Source organism: Aspergillus ruber, assembly GCF_000600275.1.
Source record: "Aspergillus ruber CBS 135680 unplaced genomic scaffold scaffold00016, whole genome shotgun sequence".
Taxonomy (NCBI): domain Eukaryota; kingdom Fungi; phylum Ascomycota; class Eurotiomycetes; order Eurotiales; family Aspergillaceae; genus Aspergillus; species Aspergillus ruber.
The window spans coordinates 316,920-344,689 of record NW_024467312.1 but is presented as its reverse complement, the minus strand read 5'-3'; the positions used below and the strand labels follow the sequence as shown (position 1 = coordinate 344,689).

Sequence of the window (27,770 nt, the reverse complement as noted above, 5' to 3'; positions counted from 1 at the left end):
TCCGGCGAAAAATAATCTATGCAGCGACGGTAAAAAAAAAAAAAAAAAAAAAACAAAACAAAACAAAACAAGACAAAATAAAACTAAAGTACCCGAGATCCTTAGGGCACATCGCAACCATCACAACCACCAAGCAACCTCTATCAGAACTCCCAATCCCAACCTTGAAATGAACCATAACTCCTTTTACCTATACATCCCCATTCATAAGCAGCCAGCTTTTCCTCCTCTTCTTCAGACTTGACTTTATACGCCACAATGTCGATCCTCTGCCCACTCGCGACCTCGTGTAAAACAGCCGGAGACGGTCCCTATATTTTCATCCCATAGTCAAGGATGTACGCAGGGCAGCGGTTGGGTTTGTAGTCAAGATACAGGACGTGGGTGAGCATGGCTGGATCATGAGCGTGCCGTAGAAGAAGTAGTATTTCTCGATGTAGGGGTTTGGTGCGGATCTGGCGGGATCGATGGGGTTTAAGTCACGGATTACGGGACTTGCGGGCCATGGGCGGGATGCAGTGGTGCTTGAGCCTTGGTCTGATATTTACCTTTTCAGATTCGTGGATGTTGGCGACTCGGATATTGTGCTTGTGGACTCAGGAGGGGATTTCGGTCTCGTTTTTTTTTTGCATTGTGGAAAGTGTTTTCTTTCTTTGTTTCTAGGATGGTAATTCTGTTGCCCGACTTTGAACTAATGATATTCATTTCTGTTATTGGAATATTCTTCGTAGGTTGTTGAGTGTTTAGCTTTCTGTACGCACCTGCATTGTACACTTACAGCTGCCTCTCGTGCCGGAGTTGATGTGTATATGTGACTCAAAAAAGGTGTCTGCACTGTTGCTCTGCGCTATAGGACCATATAGTGACGCAAGTTAAGAGAATGTATTTTGATGAGGCTACTTGTCCTACCCTATACCCGAACGAAAACCAGAAATCCTCCAAAACCAATGCATATGAATCCAACATTTACATACTAACACATTCTTAAAGAAAGGAATCGCTAGCGACCAAAGCGCTATAGCGAGTCGACTCGCGACAAAAGAAAACCAAGCCCGAACGAACAGACATCAAAGGACTTCATCCTCCCTAAACAGTCAAGAAACTAAAATCATAAAAAGGAGAAAATTGAAGGTTGGTATATACGGTCATAAGAGACTAAAAGTTTATGATGCATTCACAAGAGCATCCCCAACCGCATCAGTGTCCGGGTAGACGTAGAATGCAAGTGCAAGAATGACATACATTCCCAAGCACAGTCCACCCTCGAGATAGTTCGACTTGCCGTCCTGGATCAAGAAGGTGACGACCAAGCCAGAGATGAAGAAAGCAACAGTCTCGAAAGTCTGAAAGTGCAGCGTCAAAGGCACGCCGATGATCCAGCCAACAATGACCAGGAAGGGAGTGACGAAGAGTGCGATCTGCAAGCTGCTTCCGATGGCGACACCAATAGCCAGGTCCATCTTGTCCTTCCAGGCGACGACGACGGCCGTGACGTGTTCTGCGGCATTGCCAACAATGGGGATGAGGATCAGACCGATGAAAGTTGGGGTCATGCCGGTCTTTTCGACGATGTCGTCGATGCTGTCGACCAAGTAATCGGCGCAGAGCGCGACCAGGATGGTGACGACCACCAACGCAACAGTGGCGGCCAAAGGGCTCAGGACACGTTCTTCCTGAGGCTCACGCTCCTCATTCTCTCCATCTTCTTGGCCCTCCATGTCGGCGGTGACTTCTTCGTTGACTTCCTCAAAGAGGTAGGAATGCGAGCGCAGCTGAAAGTAGAGGTACATGACGTAGAGGATCAAAAGGATAACAGCGGTTCCGTGAGAGACGACCAAGATATTCTCCGCACGTTCGGAATGGTTCGACAACGACGAATAGAGAGTAGCCGGGATAATAAGCGACGCAGAGGCGACAGTCATCAACGACGACATGGTCGAAGCCACGGTGCTGTTAAAGGTCTGTTCATGATACCGCAGGCCACCAGCAAAAAAACAACAACCCAAAACTAGCAGAATGTTCGACAAGATACTGCCCAGCATACTAGCCTGAACAACCCGCGTCTGACCGCGCTTCAAAGCGATAATGCTGACAATAAGCTCAACAGCATTTCCAAACGTCGCATTCATCAAACCACCCAACGCTTGCCCCATCGTCGCGGCCAATTCCTCCGTCGCAAAACTCAACAGGGACGCCAGGGGGATAATCGCGAAGAAGTTCAGCGTAAACACAGCCGTGGCATCCCACTTCAACACACCTGCGATAATACCCAGCGGCACGAAGACGAGGAGCAGGTTGACATAATCGCGCACGAGGGTTACCCATGTGAGATGCAGGACTCGAGAGGGCCAGTGGGAGAGGTGACTGGCGACTTTGTATCCGCGGCCGTGTCCGTTGATATTTCCATTCCCATTGCCATTACCAAGAAGGGAGGTGTGTTCGTCGGAGCCGTCGGAGTTGCCAAAGAAGGGCATGGTGGATTTCTTGGAACCCCAGGAGTGTCTGCGGAAGATTGAACGGAGTGGTGTTGACGCTGGAATTGGAGTCAATTAGTTCAATTGAGGGTTATAATGGGTAGGCACCCGGATAGGAAAGGAATGGATGGGCGTTAAAGGGAGGAAAAGAGAAAGAGTAAAAGAAAGTGGGAGTACAGGGAATTAAAAGAAAGTTACTTACCCATTGGAGACCAGGGATGGACGATAGCAATCAAAATAGCCAAGACTGACCCAAGCAATTAAGGGTGAATGATATAACAACGATCGTTTGGAAAGAAAGAAAAAGAGAAAAAAGAGAAAGAGGTTATAGTCAATTGGCTCCGGAACTGGACTTGATAGGTCTATGATGTCGTACCGTGGCGCTCTGAACTTGCACAGCCTCGTTTTGATTCCGGATCAGTGGGAATTGAATATCAGTGGGGCGATCTATTTGATCAAAAAGAATAGGAGAATAATGTCCAAAGCATTCAGTACCACCGCCATTTATATGTGCCGACGATGCAAAGAGCATTATTTATTTTCACTAATACAGTCAGTGCCTCACTTCACGCCGCAATGCCCAACTCCTGACAAGTAATTATCCCTGTATGTAACAGATTGAATCTCGACCTGCACTGCCACGCTCACTGGCCACACCTAGCCAGCCACATGTCACGGAAATGCTGGCCCATGCACCAACAATGCACGCCAATGGATAAACTGTTGGGGCACATATGCATGTCTGCAAGATCATCTAAGCCTACACAAAATTTAAACATCAAATCCAAGCTATCATAACGTAAGACATCAAGCCACCCAATTCCAACATTGATATTCCCAGCCACGCCATCATACCGTATCGCTCAGCTCACCATCCCTGTTTACTTACGACATCCCCCCATACCTATCATAGTCAGCCATAATCCACAAGAATAAGCGCTCAGATGGCAAACACTCACCAGCCGCAAATGCCAGGTACCACGTCCGACTGGCGCCTCCGTCAATCGCCCCGTAATCAAATCCATCGCGAGAAAAGAATTCCCACGAGGTAACCGGGTCGATCAATGCCAGGTTCGCATACAACACACCCTGCCAACCGCCTTCGACTTTGTCTGCCGGAGTGCTGGCGTTTGATGCAAACAATGCGTTCCACTCCTCTGTCACGAACTTGCGGTTGCGTACGTACGACGACGCTGGGAGGAGGGGAAGCATATGAATTCTGCGCCAGTCAGCATTCACATACCTGAATCAGCAAGTAAGGCTATCATACCCATGAATGTATTCCAAGTTGGCTCCAAAGTAAGTCGTGTGGTCCACCTTATTCTCAAACAGAATGCCCGTCACCTTGTTCGGCACAAACTCCGGTGGGTGGTTGATATTCTCCTGCTCCAAAAGGAAATAGTTGTGCAGACTCCGGCGAAGCACACCCAGCATTAGATTCCCGCGCGCCTCCATACTCTTATCCCCAATCGTTTTACCCCACATTTTGAGCGCATAAGCAAACATCGTGTCTTCCGATGTCGACTCCTGGTCCTTGCCGTCAAACGACTCGAACAGTCCCTTGGCCCACGAGTGGCCGTGGTACCAGTCAAACGCTCGCGAAAACGGAAAGTGAGGGTCATTAGCCACCGGATTGCTTGCGTCCCGCACCAACGTGTTGATCCAGTCCTTGCTAGTCTTCAGCCACTCGGGGTCCAGCGTTCCGATAATGGCAGCAGCGTGGATGAAGTATCCGTAGTGGAAATGGTGGTCATTGTACAGGGTGTTCCCAAAGTCTGCCCCCTCATCACCACCATAACTGGCTGATGACACGACGCCCTTCCACACGTTGTCGTAGACCAAGGGGAATTGTTGATGGTTGTTGATGAACCGGGAGAAGCTCTTCTTCAGCTTATCGAGGGCATCAGCTGCAAGTCCCGGGTTTCCGCCCAATTCGCTCACAGCGTAAATTATCGTGGCAAACTTGCTGAGTGCCTTGCCGCTGAAGTACATGCTATTGAGATCCGACTGCTTGTCAATGTCCTCCCCAAGATCCTTAGGCGCGATGTCAAGGAGAACCCTCTTGGCTGATGGTGGGAGATTGTTTCCATCCTGAACCCACGGGGCAAAGTCCATGCTGATCGGCAGTCCTGGCTCGAGCAATGTCCATTGTTCGCCAATAATGGCCGTAGCGTTGCCCTTGGTCGTGGTCCGCAGTTGAATGCTGGTCACTCGGCCCTTAGTGGTATCATCGAACGATTCAACGTGATGGGGCAGCGCGAACATGATTAGGGGTGTATCATTAGCATATTTACCGGCCTTTGCCCATCCGAGATTGTATACTCCTGTATCCTGGGACACAGCACCTGATAGCACACCGTGGACTGCAAAGACACTGGCTGAGTTGTCATAGAGCTTTTCACTGCTTGAACCTTGTGAGTTCTTCGCAATTTGAATCGTTCCAGACCACCCCTGGGGGCCTCGCAGGTCGGTATGAGAGTCGAGCTTGAAGTTGGGATCTTTTCCGTCATTGGGAATTGCATAGATCAACCACATGTTTCCGTCTTCCAGGTATGCTTGGTATTTGAAGATACCCGGCTTGGGGCTGCCCGCGGACACAACCTTCTGGTACAGAACACCAGTCTGGACCAATGGTTGCAAATCAGTGTAGATTCCGGTCAAAAATCCCATGCCTTGGACAAGAGGAAAAGTGATGTTCTGTTGTGATCCAGGCTGTGGGCGCAGGACAGCGTTGGCCGAAAACGGCCTTGGGTCTTCTGCCGTCAGAACCGTGCCGTCTCTCAATTCTGCTGCTGAAAGGACCATAGACTGGATTCCAACAGGGTTCACATAGAAAGACACCGGGTGGCCTGGGATCTTATCGTTGGGCGGTCCTTCTGCGATCACATTCTTTTCGGTGTGCGAGATCGACATGCCGTAGCTGCCAGCGTTTCCGTTGCCCTTGGCCCACGCGATATTATAAGGGTGAGTAAACGTGCCATTCGTTTGAGTTCCTAAGAACAGTCCGCTGTAGAACTTGTTCGTCTCTATCGGGTCCGTAGTGTTGCCCTAATTGGTATGAGTGATGTAGAACATCGGATTCTGAAGGAAGGCTCTTACAATATTCGTCCTCGGTACTGGATGGTCATCCCTAGCTCTGATGCTGCCTGGGATACCGCCAGTTGCGACTGGCAGGAAAACATCTTGCCCTTCCATTGATGGGCGTGGAAATCCAGTGGCCGTGGAATCTCCCTTCCAATGTCCAGGCCTCCCCCACTTTGGAGTTGACGAGTGCGATGAGAATTCGTGTTCTTCTGTGGTTGGTTCTGGCTCTGTGATTTCGGTAGGCGCAGGGTCCGAGGTCGCTGGTGCCGGTCTAGTTGGTGTCGGTTCAGCAGGTAGGCCTGTGGTGGTAGGTTCTGTTTCCTTGAAACCACCGTCAGACAGGAACCAATCAATTAGACCGTCAAGCCCCAAATACGGTGTTCTTTCTGGTGAACTTCCACGAACGTCGCGCTCAAGACTCGTTGGGTAGAACTGTGTATTGAGTTAGTTCTGGCTTCATCGACAACATCCAAATGACTTACTCCTGTCGTCTCTGGGATGAGCAGCCTCTCGTTGCCTGGAGGATACTGGGTTTTGAAAGAGGTGGTACTCGTCGGTTCCGTGTTTGATTCCGTTGGTTTCGGATAGGACAGAGCTGTATCTGGTGCCAGAAGCCATATTAGCATGGCCGTATAACTCCAATTGGCCTTCCCCTTCATTCTTAAAGCCATGTCCAAGGGGGGTTTTGGGAATAATCAAAGCAAATAACAAATTCTCCAATGTCGAGGAAGTTGGTCCAATATAAGACCAGTTAAGATAACAGGAGCAAAAGACAGAGGAAAGCAAAAATGTCTCGGCAAGCCCGAATGAACAAGCCAACAAGCACAGCTAAGAGGGAAGAAAGACCAAAATCAAGAACATGAAGCCTCAATTGAAAATTCCCAGGCAGGGTCCCAAAGTGACGGGTTGAAAAAATGACAAAAGCAAAGTCCTTCGAGGCCCAGAACAAAGCCAAAGATGCCAGAAAGAAAAGTGAGGACTCACTGATGGCTGTCAATCAAATATAAGCATTCTAGTCCGGTACTCGTTCAGGGATTCTCGACTAGTGGGCCGGGGTCACCGACGCGGTTCGAATACCAGGTGACAGGAAGGGTTTCGGCAGGTACACAGCAGATGCCGGCCTGAATCAAATGTCAGCACTGCAGGTCCCAAAGCAGAGGCATTTTTTATTTGCATGAAAAAGGGGACCAGGGCAACAATGCAGGGTTAAGGAATGCTTACTCAACCCTTGTTGTGGTACTAGTAAGTGTAGGTGTAGGAGTTCCTTACTATGATAGCGGAGTCAACCGTTTATGAATAGGGCTTTCGACGTCAATGTCCAACGCGAGACGAGAATTATTCGAGGCTGACTTGATCCTCTGACCACAATTCTCTAGTGGAAAATATAGTGAGCGAAGGGAAAAGAGGGATGATGTTGGAGGGGATGTCAGGATTGTGTGTTGCCTAATGAGGAAAGGTGACTAAACGCCCCACGTGATCGTCTACCCCGAGAATCACAATTTATTTCTTACTTGCTGTGTCATATTGCCCGATATTGGTCAAAACCAAAGTGTATCTTGTCTCTGTTTCTTGGTTGTCCCTACCGCTAGCAATTGTCGTGGCTAGGTTGTTGCCGGCGTGATGGCATTCCACAGGCGCGCGTCGGAATGCCCGATGATCTGGTAGCACGTGTAGTCTGACAGCCATGTGCCTTGCATTAGCCATCTTTTGCCTCGCTTGGGATGACGAAGAGCATAAAAGAATCCGGGGCGGCTCAACCTTACTGGATCCGAGACGTTGGATCTGCGTTTCTGTCCTTCCCTCTTGTGCAACCGTTGAAAGTCCCCGGGAGAGAAAGAAGACTATTCGGGGCACATTACGTCTCGAGACATGGTAAACTCGGCTCACAAGACTAAATCATCTAGAAATGGAGGGGTTTTGATTGATTACACGTCAAACCGTCGGAGTAAGAATCCGGGGTACTACTGGAGTCTCAAAACTTTTATGACTTGATGTGCCGAGAATTGCCTATGTATACAGACCACACCACCCAGAGAAAATCCCAGAAAGAGACGATGACGCGTCATCATAATGCCAATGTACACGAGATTGAAAAAATAAAAAGCCCATTCGTATCTATAATCATGCAAAAAGAAACAATTGACGTCGAAGATTGGGGATATGCCGACCCCCGTCAAGCATGACCAATTCGAGATTAGACCATTGGTTTGTCCATGGGCTTGATGACACCTTGCTTGATCATGACGCGGGGCTTGGTGATGTTCTGGACAGTCTCCTTGGTTGTCCATTCGGGACCGATGGGGAGACGCAGGGACCGTTCGTACTGCTGCTTGGTCTCGAACTGGTGAGGGAGTTGAGAAGCCATATACTTGTTGTTCTATAGCAAACTGTTAGCTTGTGATTTCACATGGATATTACGTAGATCCATTGAGCTTGGCTTACCTTCTTCTGGCGCTTCTCATTAATGATAACCTTCGAGAGCTTGGCGTCCTTGCGCTGCTCGGGTTTCACGCCCTCAACGGTGGTAAGATGACGCCTTTGCCGTTTTTGCTGCTTCTTACTGACGCCTTCGCCGGCCCAGCTGCCCCATCCGGGAAGTGTGTTGTCGACCACCTTATCACCTTCGTCTTCAATGGTGTCCAGCTTCTCTTGCTCAAACTCCTGTACCACCTCGTCTCCGGCAAATGCTCTCTTCACGAGATCATGGTTCTTCAGGAGAACCGGCACCTGGCCCTCGTCATCACTGCCAGCCTCTTCGGCTATTTGCGGCTTCTTAACAGCCGGTGCCTTGGACTTCTGACCCTTGCTGATGTTAGAGGACTTGGGGGTGGGGGCGGGTGGGGAGACGAATGCGTCATTAATCGAGATATCAACAGACTGGTTCGAGTCGTTGACATTGGCTTTCCGGTTGGCACGATTCGTCTGCACCAGCCACGGATTCTCCTCCACTTCGTCAATTGTCTCTTGCTGCTTCGAGATATTGCCTGAGATACGTGCAGGTGCATCCTTCTTGGCTGGGCGTGCGGACGGCTTGGGCTTGCTGGTCGCCTGAGTCGTCTCAGTTGCCTTAGGCTCAATGGCATCTTCATCGTCCGAATCCGGTGCCTCTTCAAACTCATTCTTGCGGAATGGCTTCGGTTTTTGCTCTGGCTTCTCAGCTTTGTTCTGGCCGAACCTTCGTCGACCAACTTCTGACTCCGCCTCAGACTGTGATTCTTCACCGCCTTGAAGGTCCCGGTTTAGTTTCCGGAGCTCTGCATCATTCTGTTCTTTCCGTGCAGCTTCCGCATTCTGCATGAATTTCATAGAGAGAAGCTTCGCATGTGGTCCCTTGTATTCTTCCCCTGCATCGCCATCTCCAAGCGCAAAAATCTTCTTGCGGATCTTGTCCTTTTCGACATCGGAGCCATTCTCTGCCCAAGGATCCTCGTCTTCAGATTCCGAGCTGGATGGCTCAAGGTAATCATCATCACCATTAGACACACGCTTGCCTTCGATTCTCTTCCGTAGTTCTTCCTCCTTCAACGCCTGACCAGCAGCACCCAGACGGGCTTCCTCATCCCAAGCTGTACGGCCAGTTTGTCTGAGACTTTTCGCCCACTTGCTATCTTTATGTTTCGAGCTCATGCGAGCCTCCGCTCGTTGCCGCTCCATCTTCTCCTTCTCTTCCTCGTCCAAGTCGATACCAGCGTCAGTAAGGGCCTGTCTTTCTTGCTGCTCCAGCCTTTCCCGTTCCTTCCGATGAACACGGCGGTAGGATTTACTCTTGATCTTCTTGATCCGTTTGGCGCGTACCTCTTCCCGGAACATAAGTTCGCGGCGCTTGCGAAGCTCCGCCCTGCGCTCCCGGATCTCTTCGATGGGCAACTTCCGTCCCTCCAACTCCTCGAATTCCCTGACTTCATCCTCGTTTGACTTTCCTTGCGTAGTTGCAAGACCACTCTCGACCAGGATGTTCTGAATGGTGGACTCAAGGTCGTTTTGTGGCTTAGGAGCGTCCAGTTTGTGTACCAATTGCGCATCAGGATTTGGGAGAGGGAAAACGAGGTGTTCGGCTCTGCGGTTGGCCTTGACGGTTTCAAGCCAGCGGTCCATAGTCTCTTTGCTCTTCTCGTAGGCGGCTTCCCGGTCCATTCGGTCTTGCTGGCGTTTAGGAGCGGGCGCATCCAATTTGCCAGGGATGCCAGACGACTGTTTATGATCGGCAGTGGCATCGACATGCTTTAATGAGCTTTTCAAGCGAGAATCCGAAATCGAGGGTAGAAGGTCGGCCACAGTCAATTTCTTCGAAGATGTCAAACCGTATTCTGTAGGTTTGCTCTGTTCCTGCGCAAATCCTTTCTTTTTTGTTGGCTTGCTGGTAGTATCCGTCTCCATTGAATTGACAAAGTTTTGTAATCTCGAAAGACCGTGCTCATTTCCAGCATCTGCATCGTCGTCCGATGCTGAGAGGGCGTCATCGTCGTCTTCGCTGGACTCGTCGTCACTGTCTTCTTCGTCTTGTGAGCTAGACTCCTCGTCGTAGTCGTCAGTCGCGGCCTTCTTAGCCTTTGCGGCGGCCTTCTTGGCATCTTCCTCCTCTGCTGCTGTATTCATATCCCAAGCAGTTAGAAGATCGACCGCATCTTCTCCCAAATCATCATCCTCGTCGTCATCCTCTTCGTTCTTGTTCATGTCTTCATCCGACTCGTCGAGATTGATTTGGCGAGTCTTTTTCTCTTTATTCTGTTTTGGCTTCGGCTTCGAATTTGTGGTAGAGCTTCCGCGGAATGCAAACCCCTCGAAAAGTTCTTCATCACTTGAACCCATAGCCTCGTCACTATCCAGCTCCTCGTCATCATCACTGTCGACCTCGCCTATCTTCCACTCGCGACCATCGCCATCGCTACCATCATTATCGCCCGAGTCGTCTTCGCCCGTTCTGCGGCGCTTGTTGTCCGGTCCGTCTGTATCGTCTCGCTTGCGCTTGGAGAAATCATCGTCGTCACCTACGCCTAGACGGCTTCGTCGGATGCGGGGGTTAATGGGGTATTCAGCCTCAGCGATGGAGAGCGCATCCAAGCCCTTTCCGGTATTTCTCTTCGTATTCTTGTTCTGCGACCTGTTTTGCAATTCTCGGTCTTTGGGACCGCGCAACTGGGCCTGCTTGCGAGGCATGGTTGCGTTTCTTCTGAATTAACCAGGTGCGTACTTCAATACTGCACTGGAATAAGAATGAAAACAAAATCTTTAGGTCCGTGTTTGCAATGACATAGAAATGTAAAAGAGGTGCAGAATTGATTTTTTTTTTTTTTCTTTTTCTTTTTCGCGGGCAGCGGAAAAAAAAGTTCTCGGCGCGCCGAAGCTCACTAGCGCAGTCCGACTCTGGAAAAAGACGGTCTTTCTGTCACCTCCGACACCACCCCTCGTTCGCCAATCACGGAGTCCATTGTTTCTTCAGCAAGAGTCTGCTGGATTATAGCCACGGTCAAAATGTTCAAGCCTTCGCAACCGATGATGGCGCGATTGCGCCTAACAACGAAGCAGGTCAACGGCGGCTACTACAAGGGAACCCGGAGCGGCTCGATGGGTTATTTCGCAAAGAACGGCTCCTATGTGATCGATTGGAAGAAAGTCCGGACATACGTTGTACCAGAAGACCTTGACCAGTTCAAGGTATGCCGCTTTTTCCCTGCTATTTGGCAGCGCACAATGCGAAACCCGGTGGGATGGAAGTGTATGCTAACAGATAGAACTAGCTTACTCCGTTCGTGACCAAGGCTATGGCTCCGACAAAGAGTAGATACACGGACGAGGTCGAGAAGGATGGCAAATTTGTTACACGAGAGAAGGCGTTTGAAGGAAAAGACTACCTCGAGCTATGGACATCGGATAATGGACAAGAGGTTCTTGAGATGGAGCGTCTTGATCGTGTGGAACCAGAGGCCAAGTCCGCTTAATAGACGGGCTTGTTATGAAAAGAATACTATAATGCTGAACAAGACTAAAAGGTTCGTATGTTGCCCGGGGATTACTTTAGATATCATTCTGACCGTGGCTACAGACTTCATTGTCCACATTATTATCCATTTTGAATTCTCCATGTTTTTTTCAACCCCACAAGATTACATGGTTTACCTTACCGTTTGTTTGCTCGCTGGCCGATCACATCTCATCTTCCATGCGCTATATGTACAGCATGTCTGGGGACGCGGCACTATGAACGGCACGCTAATTCTGTTGTTGGGCCCATCCCTGGCATTACACGTGGAACACGGCTGTCCGGATATCATATTAGGAGGGACACTGGCCCAATTCGTGTACCTATGGTTGATCCTGCGGACTATGCAGTACCAACTTATGGCACAGTCGGGGCCAACTCCAGCCGTGATTTGTAAATTTAGACGACATATACTTATGATAGAAAGACCTCAGTCCGAGTTATCATCTATTTATCATTCTTTCCCGATAGTGAATGCATAACCCTTTTTCTATGGTTGCACTCCAGTTGTATATTTCCCCTGATAGAACTTTCCATAACATCCAGTGCGTGGTACTAAAAATATTATTGGCGTTTTCCGTGGCAATAATCTCCAATTGGGCGATAGAATGCGTGCGCATAGCTTTCGCTGATCATGCGTATGTCATAGTCCGAAGGTCGCCAGCTCTTCCACCATCAAGTCTGCCCACTTCAACTACAATTTTCCCTCTTCGTTGTCGCGTTACTCTTGGCATGGAGATGCAGATTGTATTTTCTGCTACTCTCGATCTCTAGTGGTTTTCTGCATATTGAAGTCCGAGCTCTGACTGGAGACAGAATATGTTTCAATCATTTACAGGCAACGCTCGTCGTCCACGGCAGGTCAACCTCGGTGCCCGCAACCCAAATCCATTCGCTGCCTTCCCGTCGGGACGAACTGGCCATGGCTCCGGCCCACAGAACACCCTCGCGATCGCCCAGCAGGAACGTTTAGCGAGACAACAGGAAAGGGATCGGTTAGGGGCCAGTCGACTCGTACAGCGGGCATGGCGGGGCTATCAGAGCAGGAAGAATACACATGGCACGTGGAGGACAGAATGGGATACCGTTGAACAAAAGAGGGCAGGGACTTTGTTGCCATTTGACGATGTGACAGGACAGACGGGGTTGGATGTTGAGGCGTCGGTCCCGTACGCATCGGCGGCTGGATGTCTATCGCAGCTGAGACTCTTGGTCCAGTTTCTGGAACCCTGGAATAACGGTGATGTCGTGCGATTGGTGTACTTTGCCAATGCATTTCAGAAAACTTTGAACGAGATTCTGACCATTGCAACGGAGGGAGAATGGACCACCCCGCTCACACGTTTGGCAAAGCTGACTCTCCGGGTGCTGCGCTCGGCCCCGTCGTCGAGAGTACCGGCGTTTGCTTCGAGTCATTTGTTGCAACTCTTGGCTTTCCTTACGAACTTAATACCCAAGATCATGGCACTGCTTGCCCAAGAGTACTATTCTGTCATGTCACTGTTGACGACAAATATCGAGCCTCTCCGTCGATCGAGCTTATCCCCCGACCACCTTGTCCAAAGCATCCTTGCCCTCCTTCGGCCGATTACATCCGAGACACTTACTGCATACGAGTGGTTCGCCAGAAACTATCTTGTTATTTCAGACCTGCCTTCGTATTTAGGGACACTTGATGGCTTGGCGAACAACATCAACTACAAACTGCTCGCGTTGGCTCTGGGACCTTTGGATACTCAGCTTAAGAGTCGTCCATCAAATGATGGGGATGTTGAGGCTCGACTCTGGTTACTTGCATACTTCATTTACTTCCATCGATACGCGTTGGGAAGCCAGGCAGGACACCAGGCACCGGAACCTGGCTTTGTGAAGGTCGTGTCGGAATTGTTGAACTCAACAGCAGTGCATGTCTCACAACGGCTGGAATTGGAGGAGGTGGGTGATCTTGATGAGATTATGGCGAAAGAACCACTGCCCCCACTTGTCAAAGAACAGCTGTTCAGCCTTATCAATCAGAGTAACATTACCGGACTTCTGTCTCAGCTTCACTCAACGCAAGGAGAATTGGCCAACGCTGACTCGGTCGCTTCTCGCGAAGCCAAGACTCTTGCCACTTATGCTTTGACGCTTCTGAGAGTTTTCCCTCGACGTGGCGACGACATCCGGATGTGGCTCTACTTGGGTTCTGCTACTTCAGGCGAGTCGGGATCAAGAATTCCAGCAATCAAGTATTTCTGGCATGCATCGCGGTCGAGCAGGATATTTGCAGCGATTTGTCAAGATTCTACCAAGGTGCTCCCCTTGTTGAAACCTACCAGTGAAGCGGATTCGAAATATTCAACAATCCCTCAGAGCGAAAGGGACGAAGAATGGACGATTATCCTACTTTTTCTCGAGCTCTATACGTTTGTTCTGAAAGTCATGGATGATGACGAGTTTTTCTCCAGTGAATCTTCGTTCACGGCCTCTTCGAATACGAAAGTATCCTGGACCAAGGAAAGTGCTCTGCCATTGGGAGAAATCAAGGACATGACCATTTTTCTGAAAAACCTAGCATTCACGTTGTACTGGAACTCAGCGGATCTAAACGAAGACGATACCAGGCAATATTCGGGGGACATCCGGAGTTATTTCACCTCGTTAACACCTCCATCCGATCAGATTACCAGCACCAAGGATATTGAGATCAAGAACAAAGAAAAGGGTCTTCCTGGGGTCACCGGTATACCGCTTGACTATTTCAAGGGTCTTGTTACGGGATTGTTGAGAATGATCCACGAACGAGAGTATGTCCGACCTGATACGACATTTTTCATCAAATATCATTCTGACCACGATTTTCTAGCTCGAGACGTAAATTCCTTCCCGACGACCATTGGCTGATGACGAATCGCTTTGATATGGAAGGTTTCATCCCCGCTGTGGTTGCAGAAGAAGAGAACCGTCATCAACTTCAGGATGACGAGGACGACGAGGACCAAGGCGACTTAATGAACGAAACCTATGAACCATCTGGCTTAATCGGCACTGGCCGTGCTCAGCAGACGCGACGTATCGAAGCTCTCAGACGCCGTCAACATCAAGCCGCCCGTAGAAAACAACTGGAATCAGTGGCACCTCGACTTGAAATCCTTAGGAACATGCCATTCTTCATTCCTTTTCCCACGAGAGTACAGGTTTTCCGGGAATTTATCCATCGGGATCAAATGCGTCGGAGACACGGGGCCATTGACCCTGATATTTGGCGGATGTCTGTTGCTCAGGCCTCGATGGGACGTATGGATGGTCGCGATTTAGGCCAAGATGTCCTGACCCGACAACACGCAGATATCAAGCGCGAGAGCATATTCGATGATGCCTACGAAAAATTTTATGACTTGGGAGAAGGCTTAAAAGAGCCTATTCAGATCACTTTCATTGACAAGTTTAACAACCCGGAAGCGGGAATCGATGGAGGTGGTGTGACCAAGGAGTTTTTGACCAGCGTTACTCACGAGGCCTTTAAATCAGACCGAGAGTCCCCCTTGTTCGGAGAGAACGATGACCATCTCCTGTACCCCAACCCCATGGCCGTCGAGCAGCGGAGGGAGCTGCTTCGACAGTCAGGATATCTGGAGCGCAGTGCAGAGTGGAACGAGCAGGTGCGAGACTTGCTGCGGCGATATGAGTTCCTCGGGCGAGTTGTTGGAAAGTGTCTTTACGAGGGCATTCTTGTTGATGTTCACTTTGCACCGTTCTTCCTGCTCAAGTGGGCTCTGACGGGCGGAACTGGTTCGGCGCAGAAGGAGTCAGCATACCGAGCTAACCTCAACGATATGAGAGATCTTGACCAAGGTCTCTATCAAGGATTGGTAGGTCACAATTTCCGTCCACATTGATCTCTAACTAACTGCTTGTCCTACAGTTGCAATTGAAAAATTATCCTGGCGACGTTGAAGACTTTGCGCTGAACTTTACCATCACTGACACTGTTTCCCTCCCGAATTCTGGCAGCCGCACAATTACTCGCGACTTGAAATCAAATGGATCAGATATCGCTGTTACGAATCAAAACCGACTGGTGTACATTTCGTACATTGCCCGGTACCGTCTCCAGGCACAACCAGCCCTCCAGACAAACGCCTTTTTGCAAGGACTTGGACAGATTATTCAACCCTCGTGGCTCTCGATGTTCAACCAGGCCGAGCTACAGACTCTGGTGAGCGGCGAGTCGGGTGATATTGACGTGGCAGACTTGCGGCGCAACACGTTGTACGGAGGAGTGTACGTCATTGGAGACGACCAGCAAGAGCACCCAACAATCAAGGTGTTCTGGGAGGTGATGTTCAACATGACGAATGAGGAACGCCAGAAGGTGTTGAAGTTCGTGACTTCTACTCCGCGAGCACCGCTTCTGGGTTTCAGTCACCTTAACCCCCGGTTCAGCATCCGCGACTCGAGTGAGGACCAGGAACGTCTTCCCAGCACCAGCACCTGCGTGAACTTGTTGAAACTGCCACGTTATTCGAACGCGGAGACGCTACGGGAGAAGCTTCTATACGCGGTCAACTCAGGAGCTGGATTTGACTTGAGCTGATCATTTTCCCTTTCCTAGAGATTGTTTGCTATAATACCCAGAGAATTCGAGAGCTACTTGCATAGAGGTGGCGTTGCACAGGTTACCAGCATTTGATACATGTTGCATGATTGAATTGTATGAAGACTGAAATTTTATATAGCTTAATGGCTCTCATTCTGCTCTCTTCTACTATATTGTGCCCCTGTAGGGTGTTTGCATAGGGCTGTAAAACTCTGACGCTGAGTAATGACGTTGAAGCAGCGGGGCACACCTTCCATATTTGGCCTAGGGCGGGCAGTTTTCCAGAAGGCCGTAAAGCGGCACTGGAATACTGCCGCTTCGAGCGGTGTCTTTTTTTTCTCTCCACCAAAACTTCTTTTTCTCGCTTTTTTTCCTCCCTCTTAACCTCTCCTCTTCTTCATCTCTCTTAAACCACTCCCTTTTTTTCTTTCTTCTTTTTCTTCTTTCGAATCTTTATCGAAAAGAAAAATCAACAAAAAAAACAGGAAAATTTAGAAAAAAAAAGTGTCATTTGCTGACAAGCTCTTTTGATTTACGCTCTCTGTGTCGACTTTCTGTGCGGTGAGTTAGCCCACTTGTGCATCGTGTCTTTGCCTCGTTCTTTCTATCAGCGCTTGGTTTTCTATTTCTATTTCTTTGTTTGTACCTGAGACTTGAGAATTGTCTGCTACGTTGTTCTGGAGGCTCTGCTGTGAGTCTGCCAGAGCTGCGCTATTTAACGTTCTTTTGTCTACTATTTGGCTGGTGAGAGCATCAGTTAAAAGAACTCTGTGTTTCTTAATATTATCCATTCGCTTTCTGCCTTTTCTTATCGGGTCCGTTTCTTTGGTTGTGTGCGAAAGAGGGCCTCGAATCAGGCCATTGCTCGCACCTTCGACCTGTGATTGGAACAAGAAAAAGAAAACCATTCACTTGCATCCTGCTATTCTGCTGTTTCTCAACCTTGAATTTATCCATTATACTGATACCTTCTCCTTAGCCAATACCAATCGCAAAAATGTCTGCCGACGCTACCACCAACCCCGCCACTGACAACCCTGTCAACGGCACCCCCGAGACCGCTGCTCCTGCCCCCGAGACCACTGCGGCCGAGACCTCCACCGTTGCTGCCAACCAGCCTCACTCGGCTTCCCTCTATGTTGGTGAACTTGACCCCTCGGTTACCGAGGCTATGCTCTACGAGCTCTTTTCCTCCATCGGCCAGGTCGCTTCCATCCGTGTGTGCCGCGATGCCGTCACCCGCCGCTCGCTCGGATACGCCTACGTTAACTACAACAACACCGCCGATGGTGAGCGCGCTCTCGAGGACCTCAACTACACCTTGATCAAGGGCAAGCCTTGCCGTATCATGTGGTCTCAGCGTGATCCCGCTCTCCGCAAGACAGGCCAGGGCAACGTTTTCATCAAGAACCTGGACAGCGCTATCGACAACAAGGCCCTTCACGACACTTTCGCCGCTTTTGGCAACATTCTCAGCTGCAAGGTCGCTCAAGATGAGTTCGCCAACTCCAAGGGTTACGGTTTCGTCCACTACGAGACCGCTGAGGCTGCCAACAACGCCATCAAGCACGTTAACGGCATGCTGCTTAACGACAAGAAGGTCTTCGTTGGCCATCACATCTCCAAGAAGGATCGCCAGAGCAAGTTCGAGGAGATGAAGGCCAACTTCACCAACATCTACGTTAAGAATGTCGACCAGGAGGTCTCGGACGAGGAGTTCCGTACTATCTTTGAGCAGTTCGGTGACATCACTTCCGCTACTCTCAGCCGTGACCAGGAGGGAAAGAGCCGTGGTTTCGGTTTTGTCAACTTCTCGACCCATGAAAGTGCGCAGGCCGCCGTGGAAGAGATGAACGACAAAGACGTTAAGAGCCAGAAGCTCTACGTTGGTCGTGCTCAGAAGAAGCACGAGCGTGAGGAGGAGCTCCGCAGACAGTACGAAGCTGCCCGTCTGGAGAAAGCTTCCAAGTACCAGGGTGTCAACCTCTACGTCAAGAACCTGACAGACGACATTGACGACGAAAAGCTGCGCGAGCTCTTCGGCCCCTACGGTACCATCACCTCCGCCAAGGTGATGCGCGACGCTTCCAACGTCGAGCGCGTCGAGTCTGAGGAGGAGAAGGAGGAAGGCAAGGAGAACGAGCAGGAACAAGAGCAGGAGCAGGAGCAGGAGCAGGAACCTGAAGCCGAGAAGGCCGAGGACAAACCCGCTGAGGGTGAGGAGAAGCCCAAGAAGAAGACCTTTGGCAAGAGCAAGGGCTTCGGTTTCGTCTGCTTCAGCAGCCCCGACGAAGCCTCCAAGGCTGTCACTGAGATGAACCAGAGAATGGTCAATGGCAAGCCTCTTTACGTTGCCCTTGCTCAGCGCAAGGATGTCCGTAGAAGCCAGCTTGAGGCCAGCATCCAGGCTCGCAACACCATCAGACAACAGCAGGCCGCTGCTGCCGCTGGCATGCCTCAGCCTGTAAGTTTTGCATTTTCGTTCGATATTACGTTTAGGAAACTAACGTATCGGTAGTACATGCAGCCCGCCGTCTTCTACGGTCCTGGCCAGCAGGGTTTCATCCCTGGTCAGCGTGGCGGTTTGGCTTTCCCTCCCCAGCCCGGTATGGTTATGGGCATCCCCGGTGGACGTCCTGGCCAGTATCCTCCCTTCCCTCAGGGTGGCCGTGGCATGGGTCCCAACCAGCAAATTCCTCCTAACTTCGCTCAGGGTATCCCCATGGGCGCTATCCAGGGCCCTGGTGGCATTCCTAATGGCATGGCCTACCCTCAGGCGATGGCTCAGGTGCAGTTTGGCGGACGTGGCGGACGTGGCGGTGGTCAGGTTCCTGGCATGCCTATGCGTGGTGGATTTGGTGGCCGCGGTGGTCCCATGCAGGGCATGGGCCGTGGTGGTGGTCGCGGACAGAACGCCCCTGCTCAGCCCGCCGCTCAGCCCGAGACCCCTGCCGCTGGCGGTCTGACCCCTCAGTCTCTCGCCGCTGCCCCCGCCCCGCAACAAAAGCAGATGCTCGGTGAAGCTCTGTACCCCAAGATCCAGGCCCAGCAGCCTGAGCTGGCTGGTAAGGTCACTGGTATGCTTCTGGAGATGGAAAACACTGAACTCCTTGGCCTGTAAGTCCTACACCCCTTTGAACTATCGTTTTACGCGAAAATCATACTAATGTCTTAGGCTCGACGATGAGGAAGCTCTTCGCGCCAAGGTCGACGAGGCTCTCAGTGTTTACGACGAGTACATGAAGAACAAGGGCACAGAGGGTGAGGCTGGCGAGCCTAAGCCGGAGGCTGCTGCTCCTCAGGAGGGTGAAGAGAACAAGTCGTAAAGAGATTTACATGGACATGCCCGGCACGGAGATGTTGTTTCACGGTTGATGACTCTTTCTGGCTCCCCTTGATTCACGATTTTTCTTTTTCTATTTTTCTTTTTTACCCCTTCTCTCCTGAACCTGATATCCCTCGGTTTCCTAAAAGTTCTTTCTTAGCGGTGTCTAGTGAACGACAGATCTGTTTCACATCCCTTAGCTTTTTCTCTTTCCTCTTTTCTCTGTTCTTCGATTGCGTCAAGAAACATTGGTAGCTTCCTACGCTTTCTTTTCTCGGGATGGATTTCTTGCGGAATGGCAAGGAGGAGAAACCTGGACGTCGAGATTAAACGACATTGGGATTCAGCGAAAAAAAAAAAAAAAAAGACAAAGCGAAGATGGTCTTTCCCATGGAATGAGGGGGTTGTGGCGTTTCATTTCTATGCGTTTTATGATCATATTTTAGGTTGGGTATTTGACAGGTGTGTAATATAGAGTTTATGATTTCCTCGCGGGACCCTTTTTCTTCTTGTTTTACCTTTTGTAGTAGTTGCAGTATTGCAGTCTCAGATATGTTTACCTCGCTCCAACTTCCAAGCCCAGTTGTCACCACCCGTAAAACATGGGACATATGTAGACGCTAGGTATATACAGCCCAAGGAGCTTAGGGAAAGCTGTTGGCATTTGAATGTGGCCATCAAATTTTCTACATGAACTCTTTGATATTGGATCCATGATCCCTCGTTTTCTATGCCGCTTGGGATTTGTATGGATTTGCATAGCCAATCAGTACCCGATATATTCTCACTCAACCTCCTAAACAACTGCCTTACCCTCAAGCCCACCTGAAACATCATTCTGAATCGGCAACTTCCTCGACGCCTTCATAGCATCACTGATGGACGTCGACTCACGGAAGATCTGATCAACCTCTTCGAGAGATCGATTCTTGGTCTCGGGGTAGAAAAGACAGACAGAGGGCGGGATTATGAGCGAGATAACAGCGTAAACGATGTAATACTGGTATCCGACCTGGGCGATTGCGGTAGGGGTGACCATTGCGACGACGAACATCCTGTTTTGAAATAAAATAATCAGCCATGTTACTTCGTGTAGATAAGAATGAGGGAGGGGGAAGTACCATAACCACTGATTCGCTGTCGAAATCGACTGCACAGCAACCCGTAGTCTAGCCGGTGCAATCTCCGCGGGATACAAGAAGTTTATGCCCAAAAATCCCAACGGCAAGAAGAAGTTATATATAAAAACGAACAGTGCTGAAATAATCGAGGCCGTATGATTCCCTATGAATGACGTCGAGACTGCCATCGCAACCATACATAATCCCATGCCCCCACCACTAATCATGAATGCAGCACGGCGTCCAACCCGGTCAATTATGAAGAAACCCACGAAACACGAGAGAAACTTCCATGACAATGCGCAGGCAGCGAGGATCTTGGCCATTCTCGCGCTGAGATCTAGGTCGCCTTGGAAGATTGTAGGTGTGTAAATGGAAATGAGGGTGCCGCCGCTCATCTGCTGGAAGAACTGGAGGGTTATGCAGAGGAAGCGGTAGAGAAGTTTATCTTCGTTCTTGCTGAAGACGTCTCTGAGGCGGATAGTGCTGTGGGAGGATTCTTCGAGGGAGGTTTCGATTGAGTGGAGTTCGTTGAGGACTTCTGGGGAGGTTATGGATTTGCCTCGTAGGCTGGCTAGGGATTGTTGGGCTGAGTCGGAGCGGTTACGGAGGACTAGTAAGCGAGGGGATTCGGAGAGGAAGAAGATGCTGGACATGATGATGAAGGAGAATAAGGTTGGGATGGTCAGGGAGCCTCGCCAAGAGGTAGGTTGTTCCTGGATTTGGAAGAAGCCGAAATTCACCCATTGCGTCAGGGAAAATCCAAAGGCGATGAACATGCCGGCTAGGACAACGTTACGTCCTCTTTTGTTTGGTGACGCGCATTCGGATTGCCAGACTGGCACCGTGGCGGCTAACATCCCGACACCAAATCCTAGAATCACTCTGCCGACGGTGAATTGAGCCAAGGCATAAGCCGTACATTCTAACGCCTGCCCGATCAATGCAATGAGAGCTCCGGTGAAGATAGTGCGATGACGACCGAGAATATCACCAATCCATGTGCAAATGAGGGATCCGAAGAGGGCATCGATAGTGTAAGAGGCAATAACCGCTCCTTGCACTGTTGCATTGTGGGATTTCTGAGCCCCGGTAGTGCTCAATGTGTCGATAGCAGGAAATTGTCTGGTGTGACGGGAAATCAACCAAGCCCCCAACTCCAGATTGATTGTAGCCGAAGAGAATGAATGACGGACAAGCGACCAAGAAGATCTGGGCGAGCTCAATCCTTTCACCTTGCATATTGTTCATTGCTTTGTGTCGTGCTCTCGAGTGTTTTCTTTAGCTAAGAAGATGACAGCTTCATGATCAATCGTACAAATAGAAGCGAAATAGTCAGTCTCGGTCGGTCCCCGACCCCATATCAAGAATCACGGAGAGATTTGTCAATCCCGCACGGACCCTGGAAATAGCCCACCCAAGTGGGAGTCTAAAAATGCTTGCTCTAGTACTTTGTTCGCATGATGGAAATGGAAATGTGGAGATTGGTCAGCCGGGGGAAACAAATGCATCGGGTGCTGTCCGCCGGAACCTGACCGAGTAAACAAGCTTTTGCATCCGGAGGACGGAGTCGAATAATAACTAGAAACTCGGGTATTGTTGACCGAACAGGTCGAAAAGCGAATCAAAATTCGCTGGAGCCTGGAACAAATCCACCATGTTGAGGTCGAAGTTTCCCACCCCGCTTAACCCCGGACCAGGTCCTTGTCCGGGGTTAGAGGATGTGTTATCAGAGAAGAAAAAGAGACGGTTATTATCTGCTTCTGTGAAGTCATCGGCTGCAGTAGCGATGTCTGCGGAGGGGATAGCGATGGCATCGTTGTACGAATTTGCGAGTTCTTGGTTTGGCTCTGGTGACTGAGAAACGGGGTTAATTGTGGGTTGTTGATGCTGTTGCTCATTGGGGTCGTTTTTAGGGACCAATGGAAGGTGCATCGATTCTCGTCCGCCTCTGTGATATGAGGGATTGTTGTCGAGCCTCCGTTTTTTGTTTGTATTGATTGTTGATCCTTCACCTTTAGCTCGGTCAGAATACCCTTGCGGCTCCTGTGCCGACTGCTGTATGTTGCTGAATAGTAACGTCAGTGCTGAATGGCAATGTTTGGCCGTTTCCCATTGCGCAGACATGATACGTAAAAATTTCAAGCACTCGTTTATTTCACTATTGTGTTGATGAGAATGAATTCCAAAATGGATCAGGACGCACGGTATGAACTTACTGAGAACCCTTGGACAGGACATATTGCCTCAGCTGACAGGCGAAAGCAAGGACAAGGCCTGACATCCAGGCAGCAGAAAGGAATCCAGGCCAGAACAACTCCTGCTTTCCATCAACCTGACTTCTCAAAGCCGCGAGAATTCCCCGAGCAGCACCGATACAAGTCTGTAGCGCAGAACAGAACTCTGGAGTTGATGGGGCAAGAGACAGGAAAGGTCGGTTGATCAAGAGGATTAAATGTTGATAGAGTATAGTAAAAAATGGACCAAAGTCGAATGGCTTATCCGTGGGTGATGATGATGCGGATGAGACAGCGGGAATGCTTGCGTCTGCCTTTCCAAGGTTTCCTTGTAGTTCTCGTGGAAGGCTGTTCCACCACCTGTGGACGTCTGAGGCTAAAAAGAGAACAGAGCTCCGTCGGATAGAGCGAACAAGGACAGACTTGTGAAATAGCTCCAGTGCTTGGCCAGTGAGCTTTCCAGATTCCACGTAGTTTGCTAGAGCAACTTCCCTTTTGCGTGGGTCCTCGGTTTCCTGGTTTAATATCTTGTCTGATCTTATGTTTTGACTCGTGCCTTTCTCAGAAGGTGTCCCCCCGAATAAGCGTAAGCAATCGGTCCCATGAATCCCAGGAAGATGAATCTCTGGAGCCCCGGGAGGACAAACGTCGATATCTGAGTCTTGAATGCCAAGGGGCAGGCCAAGGGCCTGACTCAGGTACCGATCAATTGCATATGCACACCAGAAGATCCTCTTGCGCAAATGTCGATCATGCGACGAGAGTTCCTTGTACCGGAACGGACAACGATGAAGACCCGCATGCAGCATGGATCGCAGAATGCAACCACCCACAGTCGATGCGGTTCGAAGCGACATTCTTGCAACTAGATAGAGCTGCGCCGCTAAGAGAGCCTGCAGTGAAGGAATATCGTGTCTGCATGACAACACGCCCAGTAGGGGGTACATGCTGCTGGGAGATTCAATTTGGGACTCTCGCGGCAGACGGAGATCAGGACGCAGAAGACTTGCCAAGTTAAACACGCACTGAAATACAGTAGTCCAGCACGCATTCCTGTGCTCAAGAGATGAAGGTAAATTGGCAGTAGTAGTATCTTGCGCATCTCCCGAATAAAGAAATTCCATAGCCTGCAAGAATGTCGGACCATGCAGAAAAGGGAACAGCGGATGCCAGACTTTGAAATACGCCATCATAAGTTCCTTTGCCATATCCACTGGAGGAGCATTGCCCAAATGTGCAGCCACTGCAGATGCATATTTCCATTGGCTTATAGTCTCTGAGTCACAGGCCCTGGAAGGCGACGCTGCAGTCGAAGCCGGGACATGGTGTTTATCCCGCGGCGAGTCTTCACTGCCCACGAGTGTATCTTCCGGCTGAGGAAATTCACAACCAGACGGTGACGATCCCGCAGATTGATTCAGATTCTGTGAAAAGGCCTGCCGGACAGTGTTGATAAAAAAAACACCGCTAGAGCTGCCGACGAATTCGCTCTCTTCGTTGGAATGGGCTGTCAGAGAACCCATTTCTGACGCACCAGGCACAAAATCAGATGATTCCATCCTCGCAAGAGCATAATGAGAACCACTGTATTCCCGTTAAAGGTAGTTGTTGATGGAGAAAATAGTTTCATGGAATTGCGCGAATTGAAGTCGCGAAGATCTGGCGCTTAGTAAGCGGGTTGTTGACCTGGCTCCCCTCTCTAGCCACTATTTTGCTCTTCGAAATATACGAGGAATAATTAGATCGGGAAGTTTATAGGTAAGATACATAAATTGACTATTAGTTCACATGGAAATGTGATGGTCAATGCATGCATGTATGCGTCTCAACATTGAGTGCCGATATCTCAAATTGTCATGTAGGAAAAATCTATTGAAGAGCGACTGTATCCTATATTAAACCATACCTTGCCATCAGATCACCGTGGAAACCCAACTACCATGCGGCCGTCATGTACTTGGTTGGCCTCCATCAAAGCTATCATCTCATTCACCTCTTCCAGCCGAAATTTCCTCGGATTGATTCTGGGAAGAATCTTCTTTCGAAGAGAGAAATCCAAGCATTTTTGTACTCCTGCTTCTCCGGTGGACCTGCTTCCGATGATTATATTTGCTGTCAATTGAAACCAGTACAAGGGTAGGGTAGAAGAACATACTGAATAGCCTGGAAAGTGAGTGGGAGAATAGGCAAAGGCACAATCTCCAAGGGTATCCCAGTTGCAATCAACTTCCCCTCCGGTTTGAGAATGTTCATTCCCGTTTCATACGCAGCCGCAGCACCGGCCGTCACAAGGGCAACATCGACGGTGTTATGCCCGTTCAACTCTGCAATCTTCTCCTTCAAGGCACCGGGGCTGAGGGTGCGTGTGTTGATAATCCCATTCGCGTAATCCTTACACGCTTCCAACTGTTTATCCCATATGTCGAGGGCCAAGACCTTTCCTCCCAGTGCCTGGACATATCGAACTGCTAGCTCTCCCAAACCTCCTGCCCCGATAACCGCAACTGTCTCGCCAGGGCGAATATGGGCTCGCTCCAATCCACCCCAAATAGTGGTACCAGCACAAAAAAGTGGCGATAGGGTTGCTGGAGGAGGATCTCGACGTTTGGATCAACACCCGGGCGGGAATTCAATACCGCACTCGCTGGATCAATCAAGGTATACTCCGCAAAGTTCCCCGGACGAGTGATGCCTAATGATCTCCTAGTGAGACAGAAGTCCGGCCCGGCAGTCTTGCATTCATTGCAATTCAGACATGTTATGCCACAGGGAGGCTCCCACGAGATCGCCTTCCCGAAATCCATGCGGTGCTGCTTCGGGGCCGAGTTTGTCGACGATGGAGACGGCTTCATGGCCAGGATAACAGGAAAGACATTCCTCACTTCGGATGGACCGTCACCTGACATAATGCTCAGGTCAGAATGGCATAATGAGGCGGCTTTGACGCGGACTCGTAGCTCGCGGCCGCTTGGTTCGGGAATGGGAATTTCCTCGATTACAAGGGGAGCTTTTGCCTGGTATATGGTAAAACATCTTGATCTATAACATATAACGGAAAACATACCTGTTTGCAGATTGCGGCTTTCATCATTCCAGCCATAGCGATTGAGTGTAAATGTTAATTATGTGCGGGAACATAATACGAGATCTTAAGGAACCAGATATTTATACCCGGTTTTGTAAAAAGCTTTGATGTGTGATCACTTCGTATACAAGGAGACGAATCGCAATAGTGACTGATTGGCCTGGATGTCAGCAGTGCCACGCGGAAGGATTATTTGCCCCAGTTGTACAACGTGGGCAAATTGCAACTTGGGAAGTCTTGTCATTTCTCATTTCTCATGCGGTGATCTAAATCCATTTATCCATGTGTTTTAAAATCCGAAAAGCAATCATCCTCTATTGTACAGTAGATATGGTAAAAAGGAAATGAAGTAATCTTCGTCTACGCCACATTGCGGACAACATCGTCAATGGCCCTTGCAGTATAGCACACGTTCTTGGTGTTCACTGTCATGGTGTTAGCTAATCCAAAGATAAAAGATAGTATCGCTCGGCTTACAGCCAGACATGGAAACTCGGCCAGACTGAAGCATGTAGACATGGTGGCGCTCACGGATGGCAAGGGCTTGGTTCGCGGTCAATCCCGTGTACGTAAACATGCCAATCTAAAGACAGTCAGTGTCGGAAACAGGATCATAGTATCATCTAAGCTCACTTGAGACAAGATATGCTCCCACGTGCCCGGCGTACCCAGTCGGACCAATTCATCGTACAAAGCCTGCCGCATCGCAATGATTCGTCCGCTCATGTGCTTCAGATCACCATGCCATTTCTCCCTCAGTTCTTTGGAGCCAAGGACAGTCTTGACAATGTCTGATCCACTACGAGGCGCCATACCGTACTCACTGCGAGCGAGGAGGTTGAGATTCGCCAGGACCGCCTGCGGGACCTTTCCGGTGTCACTGGTAGTTACGACATGCAACACACCGGTGCGCTGACCGTAAAGACCGAAATTCTTGGAGAAAGACTGCGCGACACAAAACTCGAGTTGAGGGCAGGATTGCAGGAAGTGACGAATAGCCCAGGCATCCTCTTCGAGACTGCCGGATGCGAACCCTTGGTAGGCGAGGTCGAAGAATGGAAACAGGCCCCTTGTCTGACAGAGGTTCGCAAGTTGCATCCACTGCTCTTTGCTCGGGTCAGCGCCTGTAGGGTTGTGGGCGCAGGCATGGAAGATCACAACGTCGCCTCTTTCGGCCTCATTCGCTAGAATTTGCGCCGTCCCTCCGTAGTTGAAGCATTTTCCTTCGAAGTCGTAGTACGGATAGGTTTTGATCGGCACCTGAGCGAGCTCCCAGATGGCATGGTGGTTGCTCCAGGTAGGTTCAGGGATCCAAACAGTACGCGGCTTAAGAGAGCGTGCAAGGAACTCAGCACCCAGTCGGTTTGCTCCAGTGCCAGAGACAGTCTGGATAGACACAATACGATCCATGTTACCACGCTGCAGACCCAGTTCGTGCTCCTGGAAGCTGAAAGCCAAATCACGCGCCAAGGGAAGGAAACCCAAGTCACCCTGGATGGTCAGGTATTCGTGTCTTCCCTCGTCCCTCTCTCGATGCAGCTGCGCCTCCGCCTCTTCAACGACGTTTAAGGGCCATGGGCCTCCATTCTCGGTACGATAGACGCCTATGCCCAAATTGACCTTGTTGGGGTGAGGGTCGTTGAGGTATTCACCGTGCAGGGCGAACGGTTCATCATTGGGGAGGATAGATAGGGAACCAAAGCGAGATTCAGAAGTTGCAGCCTTGCATAGAGTGTAGAATTGCGACGAGATAGGGTTGTCCTCGATCTGCGGTGCCATGGCGCTGGAATTGGGTTGATACTTGTCAGTGGAAGAGAGATATTGAAGAGAAAGACTTAAGAGGCTGCAGCCGGTATTTATAATTCTTATCAAGAACTTCCATTCA

General features: G+C 49.9%; 10 protein-coding genes across 10 annotated transcripts; 3 read left to right on the top strand and 7 right to left on the bottom strand.

Moving 5' to 3' along the window:
- Nucleotides 1-790: 790 nt before the first annotated feature.
- On the bottom strand, nucleotides 791-2,695 carry EURHEDRAFT_413259 (putative vacuolar Ca/H(+) exchanger). Its single transcript, XM_040782126.1, has 2 exons — nucleotides 2,677-2,695; nucleotides 791-2,533 (listed from the first exon to the last, which is right to left on the bottom strand). The coding sequence occupies exon 2, from the start codon at nucleotides 2,472-2,474 to the stop codon at nucleotides 1,164-1,166; it is 1,311 nt and encodes a 436-aa protein (XP_040638140.1). The 5' UTR covers nucleotides 2,475-2,533; nucleotides 2,677-2,695; the 3' UTR covers nucleotides 791-1,163.
- A 664-nt stretch (nucleotides 2,696-3,359) lies between these two features.
- Nucleotides 3,360-5,669, bottom strand: EURHEDRAFT_457592 (glucan endo-1,3-beta-D-glucosidase; the record flags this gene model as incomplete). Its single annotated transcript, XM_040784440.1, has 3 exons — nucleotides 3,360-3,693; nucleotides 3,745-5,522; nucleotides 5,574-5,669. 3 exons carry the CDS (start codon nucleotides 5,667-5,669, stop codon nucleotides 3,360-3,362), a joined length of 2,208 nt encoding a protein of 735 aa, XP_040638139.1.
- Nucleotides 5,670-7,752: 2,083 nt separating this feature from the next.
- Nucleotides 7,753-10,715, bottom strand: EURHEDRAFT_457625 (UTP14 family protein; the record flags this gene model as incomplete). Its single annotated transcript, XM_040784447.1, has 2 exons — nucleotides 7,753-7,935; nucleotides 8,001-10,715. 2 exons carry the CDS (start codon nucleotides 10,713-10,715, stop codon nucleotides 7,753-7,755), a joined length of 2,898 nt encoding a protein of 965 aa, XP_040638138.1.
- A 315-nt stretch (nucleotides 10,716-11,030) lies between these two features.
- Nucleotides 11,031-11,497, top strand: EURHEDRAFT_457594 (mitochondrial 54S ribosomal protein mL41; the record flags this gene model as incomplete). The annotated part of the gene is made up of 2 exons (XM_040784441.1): nucleotides 11,031-11,213; nucleotides 11,297-11,497. 2 exons carry the CDS (start codon nucleotides 11,031-11,033, stop codon nucleotides 11,495-11,497), a joined length of 384 nt encoding a protein of 127 aa, XP_040638137.1.
- Nucleotides 11,498-12,357: 860 nt separating this feature from the next.
- EURHEDRAFT_378329 (HECT-type E3 ubiquitin-protein ligase) lies at nucleotides 12,358-16,114 on the top strand (the record flags this gene model as incomplete). Its single annotated transcript, XM_040779061.1, has 3 exons — nucleotides 12,358-14,324; nucleotides 14,384-15,389; nucleotides 15,443-16,114. 3 exons carry the CDS (start codon nucleotides 12,358-12,360, stop codon nucleotides 16,112-16,114), a joined length of 3,645 nt encoding a protein of 1,214 aa, XP_040638136.1.
- Nucleotides 16,115-16,821: 707 nt separating this feature from the next.
- On the top strand, nucleotides 16,822-19,503 carry pab1 (polyadenylate-binding protein). The gene is made up of 2 exons (XM_040787684.1): nucleotides 16,822-18,581; nucleotides 18,636-19,503. The coding sequence occupies exons 1-2, from the start codon at nucleotides 17,115-17,117 to the stop codon at nucleotides 19,236-19,238; spliced, it is 2,070 nt and encodes a 689-aa protein (XP_040638135.1). The 5' UTR covers nucleotides 16,822-17,114; the 3' UTR covers nucleotides 19,239-19,503.
- A 735-nt stretch (nucleotides 19,504-20,238) lies between these two features.
- EURHEDRAFT_531454 (general substrate transporter) lies at nucleotides 20,239-21,805 on the bottom strand (the record flags this gene model as incomplete). Its single annotated transcript, XM_040787191.1, has 3 exons — nucleotides 20,239-20,497; nucleotides 20,564-21,661; nucleotides 21,699-21,805. 3 exons carry the CDS (start codon nucleotides 21,803-21,805, stop codon nucleotides 20,239-20,241), a joined length of 1,464 nt encoding a protein of 487 aa, XP_040638134.1.
- Nucleotides 21,806-21,971: 166 nt separating this feature from the next.
- EURHEDRAFT_480498 (transcription factor domain-containing protein) lies at nucleotides 21,972-24,359 on the bottom strand (the record flags this gene model as incomplete). Its single annotated transcript, XM_040785489.1, has 3 exons — nucleotides 21,972-22,514; nucleotides 22,620-22,711; nucleotides 22,803-24,359. 3 exons carry the CDS (start codon nucleotides 24,357-24,359, stop codon nucleotides 22,145-22,147), a joined length of 2,019 nt encoding a protein of 672 aa, XP_040638133.1. The 3' UTR covers nucleotides 21,972-22,144.
- An 801-nt stretch (nucleotides 24,360-25,160) lies between these two features.
- EURHEDRAFT_90729 (GroES-like protein) lies at nucleotides 25,161-25,996 on the bottom strand. Its single transcript, XM_040787683.1, has one exon. The coding sequence runs from the start codon at nucleotides 25,860-25,862 to the stop codon at nucleotides 25,269-25,271; it is 594 nt and encodes a 197-aa protein (XP_040638132.1). The 5' UTR covers nucleotides 25,863-25,996; the 3' UTR covers nucleotides 25,161-25,268.
- Nucleotides 25,997-26,245: 249 nt separating this feature from the next.
- Nucleotides 26,246-27,664, bottom strand: EURHEDRAFT_516005 (putative aspartate aminotransferase; the record flags this gene model as incomplete). Its single annotated transcript, XM_040786429.1, has 3 exons — nucleotides 26,246-26,310; nucleotides 26,363-26,468; nucleotides 26,519-27,664. 3 exons carry the CDS (start codon nucleotides 27,662-27,664, stop codon nucleotides 26,246-26,248), a joined length of 1,317 nt encoding a protein of 438 aa, XP_040638131.1.
- Between the last annotated feature and the right edge of the window lie 106 nt (nucleotides 27,665-27,770).